The following is a 12282-nucleotide window of genomic DNA, read 5'->3' as shown; positions in this document are numbered from 1 at the left end:
CTAAAGAAGTTAGACGACGTCTACTCGCGTACTTCAGACTTCGTCTAAAGTAGCAAGACGTCTAAAGGCGCCTACTTCAAACCACGTCTGTAGAGGTTAGGCGTTGTCTATCGACCAAAATGTCTGGTTACATTTCCTTGAGATGTACCTGCATAAAGACAGTTTCACAGTTTAGTCTTATTCGTTTGCAACATTAAATTAAGCTTTTCAGCTTTGCTTGTGCATAACTAAGTTTTATTTTAATTAATCCGCACATCATCAAAATAATGTCAGCTCATATTTAGAACAATATTGATTTAAATAAACTTATTTCCTAAGTTCATTTTATTTGACTCAACACATATGATGGGCTATCTATAGAAGCTAAATGAACTCGATGAGAAAATCACCGAAAATATGAAGTTCGAAGACGGAAGCAAGGCGCACAGGTTACCTAATCCAGCTAGAGGGAAAATTCGTGTGAGGAGAGATGACGTGTTCGAAGAGGAGAAGAAGTGGGAGTGGTGCAACGACAACAACGAGCGCGTACAAAATTACGTGGAGTTCAGAATCCTACGAGATGTTTATGTGGAGGTAACACTAGTAGAGATGGATAATGATGAATTGTTGTTGCTCACCATCGACGAACCAACAACATATCATGAAGCGGTAACCAAAGAGTTATGGTATGAGTCCATGAATAAAGAGCTCGAGTCTATTAGGAAGAACAAGACTTGTGATCTCACCTACTTACCACTCGGTCACAAGACCATCGGGTTAAAGTGGACTTTTCAAGTTGAAAAGAGATAGCGAAGGAAACATCCTCAAGTACAAAGCGAGATTGGTAGCGAAAGGCTATGTGGAGAAGCAAGGCGTTGACATTGAGGAGTCCTTTGCACTGATGGCGAAACTTGACACAGTCAAGCTTATTCTTGCCATCGCAGCTCACCGTGGATGGGAGATGCACCACTTGGGATGTGAAATCAACATTTCTCAATGGTGACATCGGAGAAGAAGTCTAAGTCGCTCAACCTGAAGTCTTCGTCATAAAAACTGAAGAGCACAAGGTGTACAAGTTATACAAAGCTCTTTAAGGACTATGTCAAACACCAAGGACGTGGAACACTTGCCTCAACAAGAGAATGATGAATCTCAGATTCGTGAAATTTTCTCAAGAGCAGACTGTGTACACGAGAAATCATGGAGAAGGACTACTCATTGTTGGTGTATATGTCGACGACTTGATCGTGATAGGATCAAGTATCAAGGATGTTGAGGAGTTCAAAAAACAGATGATGAAGTTTGAGATGAGTGATCTCGGTCTAGTTTTGTACTATCTTGGTATCGAGGTGGACTAAAAGAAAGATAACATCGAGGTGAAGTAGGTAGCTTATGCAAAGAAGGTGTTGAAACAGTTTGCAATGGAGGATTGTAACTCAAATAAGTATCTGATGGAAGCAAAGATGCAACTCAGAAAGGATGTGAAAGAAATCTTAGTTGATCCGAAAGAGTATAGGCGTATCATCGGGTGTCTCAGGTACTTGACTTACACTTGACCCGATATCTCTTATGCATTTGGCATAATGAGTCGATACATGGAGCAACCTACCACTCTACCCCAATAGACAGTAAAACACATTCTTCATTACTTGAAGGGAACAACGAGCTATATGATTCAGTTAAGAAGAGGACGAGAAGTTGAAGAACTCGTTGGTTTTACTAACAACGACCTAGCTAGTGACACAGACGACATAAAAAGCACCAGAGGGATGGTATTTTCTCTTAACATGAATCTGATCACATGGCAATCTCAGAAGCAATAAATTGTTTCTTTATCTTCATGTGAGACAAAGTTTATGGCAGCTACTATAGCGTCGTGTTAAGGACTTTGGCTGGGAAACTTATTGATGCAAGCCGAGGCTGGTAACCCTCTATGTCGACAACAAGTCCGCAATAATATTAATGAAGAATCCGATGTTTCATGGACGCATCAAACACATCAACATTCGGTACTATTTCATTCGTGAATGCGTCGAGAACCGACAGATTGTTGTAGAGTTTGTAAGAACCAAAGAGTAGCGTACAAACATTCTCACCAATGCACTAGCAAAAGTCAAATACACGGAGATGCAAGAGATGCTCGGCATGAAGAATCTCGAACCAAATCAAGCTTACAAGGAAGAATGTGAGTCTAAGCATTGATTGTTAGCAAATTAAAAGTTGTTAGTTTTATTGTCTTTTTTGCAGTTAGAGCTTATTTAATTATTAATGGGCTTGAGCCTGTATATATAAGTAATTTAGGATTCCTAAGCTAATGAGTATTCTCAAACCAAAATTTATTTTCAAAATGAAAATATCAAACTTACATACCTATTCGACGATAGAATAGTTGAGTAACTCGAATTTACTGATTCTCGAATTAAATAAAATGAAATCACGGAAGAGGGAAGATTGTTTGTGAATAAGTGAGAGAAATAGTGAAGAAGGAAGAATATTTGTGAATAAGTGAGAAAATTTGTGAAAATTAAAAATGTTTCTCAATAAGTGAGAGAAATTATAAAAATGAAATAATACGATAAAAATATATAATATAATTATTAAAATATATTATAACAATAGTATAATATATTTAAATGAAGACAAATTAGGGAATTAGGGTTTTGAATTTTGAATTTTTTTGGGTAATATGATATAATAATGTGACATATGAACTTTGAACCGAGAGAGTGAATAAAAAATATTTGTTTTAGAATTTAGGTTTTAATATTAAAATAAATAAAAAAATATACTATTTAATATTATGCTCGAAAAAACTCGACAAGCCATCGAAGAAGTATTATATGAGCTTGAACTTGGTCAAAGTCAAGTTCAAGTAAAACTTTGACTGAGCGACTCGCGAGTAACTTGACTCATTTACATCCCTATTAACCGCTGCCCTTTTCTGAACCGACGCCTATTTCATTTTTACTACATATCCCTAACCCAACTTGAATTATCCATCCCTGACCCATCCAGGGGAGGGTATCATGTTTTCTGGTACTTTGAGTTAAATATTAACTTTTACATAATTGCTTAATGTAATTGACACCTATTTAATTGATTAATAAGGACAATTCTTGTCTTGTTGATCTATCTTGCAAAGATGCATTCCTAAAGTGGTGCAAAACATGACCATTTAGAGGAAACTTTATGAACATTGCCATTTTTATACCATATGGACATTGCCATTTTTACACCATATGGTCATAAAACTGAACAGTTTCTCAAAGCAACCTTGTTTGGCGTTCACTTTCCCAAACTAACCTAGTTTGTTCATTCATTCTCAAACTAACCTAGTTTACTATTCGAACTCAATTTTATTTATTTATTTTACATTTAAAATTTATTATATATGAAGTTTATATTTTGATATATATTTTAAATTAATTATTTATATAAATTAAATTATTTATATTTTGATATATATTTTAAATTATTGTTTTTATAATTTAAATTATTTATATTTTGATCTATAATTTAAATTTAATTATTTTTTATAAATTTAATTATTTATATTTTAATATATATATATATATTTACATTTCAATTATTATTTATATAGTGTAATAAATATTAAATAATTTTAATAAATAATTGATGAATACTAATAAATTTAAAATATTTTAACCATAACAATATAATAATTAATATTACGTTTTTAAATTTATCAATTATTTATTAAATATAATAACAAGATTACCATATTTGTATTTCTAGGGTTAAAATATTAATTAAAAATATTATTATATTTAATAAATAATTGATAAATTTAAAAACGGTTTTTATGAATATATAATTATTATATTATTATAGTTATAATATTTTAAATTTATTAGTATTTATCAATTATTTATTAGAATGTTAAAAGGAATATTTATTATACTATATAAATAATAATTGAAATGTAAATATATATATATATATATATTAAAATATAAATAATTAAATTTATAAAAAATAATCAAATTTAAATTATATATCAAAATATAAATAATTAAATTTATAAAAATAATAATTTAAAATATATATCAAAATATAAATAATTTAATTTATATAAATAATAATTTAAATTATATATCAAAATATAAATAATTTAGTTTATAATATAATGAATTTTAAATGTAAAAAGAATAAATAAATAAAAAACTTGAATTTGAATAGTAAACTAGGTTAGTTTGGGAATGAATTAACAAACTAGGTTAGTTTGGGAAAGTGAACGCCAAACAAGATTACATTGGGAAACCATAAAACTAGATGACCAACTACAGGTGCAAAATCAACTACGATTTTATCCTTTAAAAAATAAAGTCTCAAATTTGAAATTTCTGCACTTTTTCAGAAGATTTAGGTTTTCCCTTGGTGACTACTTGTTAAAACCAAATGAAAATCAGCCCACTTGTTAAGCGTTTTCAAAACCAACCATGGTTTCATTGTAATTCGAGAAAGAACAAGGCGTGAACTTTTCTAATGCTTAAGGAGCTCTCATTCTTAATAGAGAATCATGCTGCTTGCATTGATTTACATTCACATGAGAAAGAAATGAAATAGATAGCTTAAAAAAATAATAAATTTTCATAATCAAGCATTGAAGCTCAATCTACATATTTACAGAAAGACTAAGAATATTAAAAGCTATTTGAGGTCACAACTTATTGCTTCCACAAGTAATTTGATTCACTTATCCGTACTCAGCCTTTCTTCTAAATTCAGAAAGAAAAAGAGATTAAAAAATCACAAATAACCTTAAGAAAAAGAACAAAAGAATACATCAACTGGGAAACCCTACTGCTACCTCTATTAAACAAAATAAATGTTGAATTTACACTTGGCCCGGGGGCATAGCGCAAAAGACTCGATATGCCAATACTCAGTTGCGATTTACACTATATATTAAAGCATCTTTTTAATCTCGAATCAAAGCATTGCTTGAATTTTCCTCCGCCTCATTCCTCTAAAAATTGGAAGGCCGGATTCTCAAGAAGCTCGGCTGCAGGTCTCATTTCCGAGAAATCTTGTTCTTTCAACGAAGTGGACAGATCATCAGCCGAGAAGGGAATGCTGCATTTTGGCACACGAACAATTCAATTCTTCCACAAAAGAAATAAGTTCACTTTCTTTGAAATGCTAAAGAGAAGAGATTCTTCTAATCTCACCTGGAGTTGTCGTCCAACAAAAAGGAATTACTTTCAGCATCGTTTGAATCTTCTGTCATTAATATTCTCATACTCGAAATCACCTGTTTTCCATGGAAACAAAAAAAAAAAATATTTTAAGAATTTTATTTCAAAACCAGCTACATTGTGAAGAAAAAGAACCACATACAGGTTGAGATACACTTCTAGTGTTGTAATTGTCGTCCCAGTACAAAGTACAAATCCGGTACAGCTGCTGGACACTCAAAATCTAGAAAACAGAAAAGGGATAAAAAATTCTCATTCATTCGGAGGGAGGGAGGGGGGAGAGACGAGACTTACAGGGCAAAGGTCATTGGTAATTTCGTCGTACGAAATCCTATATTTCTGATGTATGACCTGCAAGCGCAAACAATCCAATAAACACAAATTAACATATGGAAGAACCATGAATCGAGAATAGAACATCAAAACTTACCAAGAATCCAACGGATTGTCTTATATGCTTGAGTTCGTCCCAAGCAGAGCAGAAATACTACACACCAAAGACTTGTTAAACATTGGTTTTCTTTGGGAAGAAATCATTTCGGAAACTTATCCAGAGAATTTAAGAGCTAGTATGTTTTAGATTGTAGTTTAAGAAGATTTATTCAAAACAGTTGCACAATTCAAAGGCTCACTAAGTTTTTTTATGAAAACTTATTAAGCTGTGTTTGGTTATGTTTTAGATTTTAGTTTAAGAAGATTTATATCAAAACAGTTGCACAATTCAAAGGCTCGCTATGGCTTTTTTATGAAAACTGCTGTGTTTGGTATTATAACCAACAAACCTTAAGGTTTCATTCAGAATCAGTAAGGAGACAAAATTACCTCTTCTTTTTCCTGGAAGCACCATAGCTCTAACTCAGCCAACCCAGCTTTCACATATTCCCCATTGTCAAAAGTACAACACTCTCGACGCAAAAGAAGGCTGAAGCATTACATGTTAAACAGAAAATCAGCAAAGACCCAAAAATGTTTAAAATAAAGTTTACTCAGTAAGAGGAACAAGTGAGGCAATATTATACCTGTTAAAAAGTTGAACATTTATAAATGAGAAAGCCTGTGTAAAGATCTTTTGGATAAGGACTGGAGGAACCTGAAACAGAGACAAAGATAATCATTTCAGACATATATATTTCTTTTAATCAAAAGTGTAGGATAAAAATGATTATGCACTTCCTAGCTACTTACCGAGTTCTCTTTTAACACACTGAGAATTTTGTTGAGACTCTCGATAACAGTCTGCCAATGATTTGATGCTTTAACAGAAGGCCTTCCCAATTTTAACAAATTTCCTTTTGCTGTTTTTGGAGCCTATGCAAATTTAGAAGATTGTTGAAAATAAAAAGGAAATTTGTATTATTTTCTTCAAAAAATAATAGAATGTTTAAAAGAAGAATATATTATATAGTTAGACATACCTGAACACACAAGGAAAGCAGTGAGGCCAGTTCCTTCTTCAAGTTGTCTCGAATGATGCCATATGTTTTCTCCACATATGCTATAAGCTGTTGCTCGAAGAGAAAAGCTGGGTATTTAGCTTCCACTCGACGTACTATGGATGCAAGATTTGCCAATTGAGGAGACGAGCGGAACCCCTAAAAATCCAGAAGAAAAGATATTACCAATCGAGAAATGTTATGAATTGACTTAAAGCATATGAAAATACCATAGTCATTCTTCCAAAAAGTGATGTCGGATTTGGTGGCTTCTTATGTGGGGTTGCACCACCAGAATTTAAGCTCTTCTGGAGCAAGAACAACAACGTTGAAGTATTTGACAGCCAATATGCCATGAGATCATTATCATCCTGATTCTGCAATGAGACGACAAATAGTATTTTAAGATTTCTTAAATTTGACATGCAAAAGTGACGGTTACATAGTTGAGGAAATTAAAGCATTCCTCTTTACTACTACACAATATCCAAATGACCAACTGTTGAACTTGAAGATAGAATTGAGAGTATTATTTCAAAGGGTCATTCCCTTACATACACAACAGTTGTGATTCTTAGGATAAAGGCAAGGTCTTAGAAATAAGGGATAATTATCTTGAATAGTTATCGACAACTAAATTGCATATAACTATAAACCCAATTGTGAATAAACTCACCATGGCAGAGCTTAAGGGGACTTGAGACTAAAGATATCAGGTTCGATTCCTATTAAGAACACTTTCAATATTCGAATATCTTCTACGCTTGCAACTTATGCATTCCTACTTTGCAACTTAGTTCTTCAAACCGTGTCCTGGCAAGTGCATTGGTTGCATCTCAAATCTTTTATGTAGTTTCCATATAAGAGAAAGTCTTGTCCTATATCATTTTTCATGGAATTGATTAACTATGCATGACAATATGGTTATCAGTTCTCCATTCCTTGTAAGATGGATCAACCTTTGCAAGGAATGTTCATCTACTTTCTAAAATACACAATGCATGTGATTCCTAGGATAGATGCAGAATCCTAGAAATAAGGGATAATTATCTTGAATAATTATTATTTTTTGTCAAATGGTCATATGGAAGCTTGAACCCACAACCTTGTGGTCATGAGCCTTGCGCTCTACCAACTTGCGCTCTACCAACTGAGCTAAATGAACCTTCTGTCTTGAATAATTATATACAAGTAAATTACAAATAAAACAGATAGTTGTGAATAATCTACAATTATCCCATGACTTATTATCCAGATAATTTTAATATTCGACTATTCTTCTACAATAAGTAATTAAACATATAAAACATAAGGGCCAATGGAAACAAGCAGAATAATACCATATGAGGTCTATATAAGAAAGGTGTTTCAGATAATATCTAACCAAAAGATCTATGTTGATTCAACTCAATTTAAGAATGCTGGTAGGTTGTGCAGATTCATAACTCAACGGTAGAGCGCAGAAACTAATGTACTCAAGGTCATGGGTTCGAGTCTTCACACTCGAACCATTTAAATAAAAAAGGAATGCTTGTAGGTTAGCCCATTACTAGCAAACTTCAGGATAATTTTTAGAAAAACATCAAAACATAACAAAGGAAATGCAACTTGATTCAACGGTTAACGTTTAATAAATGGGGAACAAAGATTTTGGGAAAATAAAAATCAATTGCTAAATTAAAATTAATACAGTCAGTTAAGTACTTTTCAGTTGATCCGAAGAAGTTCAAACTTGGATTTACAGTTGGTATTATTGTCTGCATTTTACTCATAAGCTAAGTCATTCCTTATTTCATGTAGGAAAAATACATGCCATATCCTTATGGTAAGAACTGAATTACAGTTAATAAAATTGAAAGGCCCAGCACAAATATGAAGAAAGAAATCAATTACCTCAATAGCAGATCCAATCATTTGAATGAGACGATCAAACACACTTGTCTTTTCAGCCTCAAGAGACTTCCAGTGGAGAAGACATTTGTATATGGTAAATGCACCAACAGGCTTTCCCTCACTAAAGCCTACATTCTTTATGACACAGTTGATAAGAGAATCAACATTCTCCTGCAACAAAAACTAGAGAATTGAACACAACAACTGCATCTGAATAAATGAAAAGGAGGGGGGAAGATCTAATAGTTACATACATGTTTCCTATCAACAATGGATCTACTGAAATTGCTCTCAGTTTCTGTTTCTAACTTTTTACAAGGTGTTAAATGAAGTTCCTGTGGAAAATGTCACACTTTCAGCATGTGATCATATAGTTAGAAATGTATTCTCATTGACCCTAACCTCTATGTCGTCAGTTGCATGACCATTCTCTGAAATCTGTATAAAGTTCATTCAGGAACCATAAAAATGGTTAAAGAAATAGGTAACGGAGCAACATATCATTGAGAAACAACATAATTACCATAGAAAGGAGCGTTCGTGGTTCCCTCTCATCAGGTGTATCTACCAAGACTTCATGCAGGAGAATTTCTTTATCAGATTCCATGTCAGAAATCTTTTCTTGAAGGCTGCAAGTTCAAGAAAGGAAAAATGGTATGTACCCATCAAATTATGTAACATAAAATTTAATACATTTAATAATTTTAATTTTGTTAGAAGCATTGAAGAACCTCTGCATAGAAGTCTTCAGCTGAATTATCTTTGTTTCAGCATCCAAAGCCTGCTTCAGTCTCTCCTCACTAAGTTTGTTTGCCTCTTCATATTTTTTCTCAGTTTCACCGATTTTCTGTTCCAAAGAACTAACAAGAGCCTGCAAACAAAGATATTTTTTGTTAAAGATGATAAAAAGGTTGAATCACTTTAAGAAATGTTCTTGCCCCGTTTGGAAACACTTTTTATTTCTGTTTTTGAATATGGATAATAACATTTTGGAAACTAAACTTAGTCAGAGACTGATCCAAAATTTAATTTTTGTTTATCAAGATACAGAAACATACTTAAAAAAGTGTTTTCGAATAATATGAATGCATACATTGAGTTTCTCATTCTCAGAAGCCAATTTGTCCATTGCTGCATGATCGATTACAAGAACCTCCTGAATGACTGGGACTTGCTCTATTACATTTTTTGCCATGTCACGTTCCTTCATGAGCAATTCTCTAGTTTCTTTGAATTTAAGTTGCATATCTTCCAAAGCAGATTGCAGTTTCACACTTTCTTGTGTTTTAGCTTCTTCTATGTCAGCCTAGTTAAGACAAAACATTCAATGAAAATGTGGACACACACTAACAGTTAATTCAACATAAATCTAAGCAAGGTAGTTTGAACTGAGGGAAGCCACTTTTACTAAACAAAATTATAGAGCTATAATAAGTGCAATGAAGCATCCTGTTACATTTTCTTAGGTTTAGGTTAGAGTTTTGTAGTAGAGAGGAGTAGATTCAAAGAAGGAGATGAGAATGAAATGGCCTAATCCCTTAGATGAGAGAAGCATGGAGAAGAGTGTACACTCTTTCTTCAGCTGACCACCCTATTTATAACCATAGGGTTACACCTATTCTAACATCTAACAACTCCTAACAACTTTGGAGGGTAATATTAACTAATATTATAAAGCTAAGGGACTAATAACTACTAACCGTTACCCTACTACTATCCCACAAAACTTTTATCAAAAGGGAGCCGAAGAGTACTCAAGGACGGTCAATTTACAAGATAATCTGTCATAATAATAATTATAGTATTATAATGAGCTTTATCCCCAATGTGTCAAAAACTAGTGAACCTCATTTTCAGATTTATTTTATACAGTTCCTTCATAAACTTCAAGAGCACAGTACACAATATGAATATATATTCCCCTACAGCATTAATATATTTCATTGAGCAAAAGGGTTGAGAGAATTATTAGCAGTATTAAATATTATGAATGTATTAAACAGCTTCCAGACAAATTAGCTCAACATGATACAATTAACTCCCCCAGTTCGATTATAACACACAAATGTCTGTCACTACGGTTAAAGATGAAATGATATAGTTTACCTGACCAAAATAGCCACCGTTTTTGAGAAAGGTATTATTGTAAAATCATGTAAAGAGAAGTTAATTTGACAGAATAAAATCACATAAAGGCCTTCTCTATTGTTGCCCAACTGGTTAGTCTTCAAACATCAGCCTATTTCGTTACTTGTTTTTTCATCTAGATTTTAATCCAGACAAAACTACATTTGACAAGAAGCTGAAATATTTTAAATACACACCAATGATCTAGCATGAGATCCAGTTTAAAATACAACTTTACACTTTTCAATTAGAAACTTTGGCAATTTTCCAATGGGATTGAAATATTGCCAAACTTTGGGGTAATGCCACTTTCCAAAAAGGTTCAATAGCTCCATGTTTTTCTTTGTTACTAGTTACATTTTTTTTCCTATTCCATTAGTTTGAATCCATTATCCCTACAATAAATTTTATGGCCATCACATAAAGTGATAAAGCCAACTCACAATTACATCATACATCATAAACTGCAATAGGGAAAGACAACATCAGCAGGGTGCCACTTAAAACAAAATACATCCAAGTTTTGAGGAATATAAGAATTGGCTTCATGTATACATAATGTACTTGAATTGGCTTCATGTATACATAAATGTACTTACTCTCATGCGCTTCTCTAGCTGTAACCGCCATGTTAGGTCTTCTACTTGCTTCTCCAGCTTATTCTTGGCAGCTTGGAGAGCACCCGTCTCTCTTGCCTCCTGCATTTTGGACACAGAATTTTTATTTTATCATTATATATTAATACATTTTAAATCTTTTTACCAAAAATATTCCTATCTCAAAATTATCACCAATCATTTAAATAATCGGTTATTCAAATAACCCTAATCCGACAAACTAAAATAAAAATAGAAGATGGAGCAATAAAAATTTAAAGTGGTTTATATTAATATATATATTCTCTTCTAGCCTAGTGGACTACATACTTAATTCGTTGTCCATTTATTTTTTTTAAATATATATTTTTCATGTTTGAATAGTAATAAAAAATGTATTTGATAAAAATATATTTTATTTAAGTTAAGGTTTGTTAAATTGTGGAATAGAATATAATAAAAAAAAAGTGATAGAACCGGTTTTAGTATAGAATAATAAAACTCTCACCACAAAACTTTGTGAATATAAATTACCTAATATTTTATGTGTCAATTATTTCTTGTTTATAATATTGTTTTTACTGAGTTATGACATTTTACAATTATTTTTCCTGTTTAATTATTATTAATGAGAAATAAATATAAAATTTAAAATTATTTATAATTTTATATAATAGTTAATTTATTAAGGTAACTTGAGTAATAAGAATATTTTTTATAAAAAGATAAATAAAAAAACATTAATGTCAGACTTAATTTGTAAATGCAAGATGATGTTAGTTTCAATATTAATAATAGTAAAATAACTTTATAAAATAGTCAATTGAGAATATAGGGCACCCTCGCCACTGAACAAAATCTTTAAAAAAAAAAACTTACTAGCTAACATTAAGATTTACATGAATCATCAATTCATATAAAATCAATCAACACATAAGTAAGATTTTGTTAAGATTCATAATACATCCTTGAGAGTAGACATTAAGTTCAGATTTTATATGGGTTAGTTATTGTTATAAAAATTATCTTTAAATT

The 12282-nt window shown here is 31.9% G+C and overlaps 1 protein-coding gene across 1 annotated transcript in view; it reads right to left on the bottom strand.

The window, feature by feature from the left end:
* Nucleotides 1-4550: 4550 nt before the first annotated feature.
* LOC124939944 (myosin-6-like) overlaps nt 4551-12282 on the bottom strand; it is a 24146-nt gene continuing 16414 nt past the window's right edge. The window contains exons 23-39 of the mRNA XM_047480408.1: nt 11251-11349; nt 9618-9830; nt 9256-9395; nt 9048-9153; nt 8927-8962; nt 8779-8859; nt 8525-8695; nt 6862-7008; nt 6614-6790; nt 6384-6506; nt 6218-6288; nt 6021-6120; nt 5629-5685; nt 5493-5549; nt 5341-5421; nt 5172-5254; nt 4551-5076 (exon numbers count right to left, since the gene is read on the bottom strand). Coding sequence (XP_047336364.1) covers nt 4962-5076; nt 5172-5254; nt 5341-5421; nt 5493-5549; nt 5629-5685; nt 6021-6120; nt 6218-6288; nt 6384-6506; nt 6614-6790; nt 6862-7008; nt 8525-8695; nt 8779-8859; nt 8927-8962; nt 9048-9153; nt 9256-9395; nt 9618-9830; nt 11251-11349 — 1857 coding nt within the window. The 3' untranslated portion in view covers nt 4551-4961. The remainder of the gene's footprint in view (nt 5077-5171; nt 5255-5340; nt 5422-5492; nt 5550-5628; nt 5686-6020; nt 6121-6217; nt 6289-6383; nt 6507-6613; nt 6791-6861; nt 7009-8524; nt 8696-8778; nt 8860-8926; nt 8963-9047; nt 9154-9255; nt 9396-9617; nt 9831-11250; nt 11350-12282) is intronic.

Source organism: Impatiens glandulifera, chromosome 5 (assembly GCF_907164915.1).
Source record: "Impatiens glandulifera chromosome 5, dImpGla2.1, whole genome shotgun sequence".
Classification (NCBI taxonomy): Eukaryota; Viridiplantae; Streptophyta; class Magnoliopsida; order Ericales; family Balsaminaceae; genus Impatiens; species Impatiens glandulifera.
This window is presented reverse-complemented; position numbering and strand designations above follow the sequence as displayed.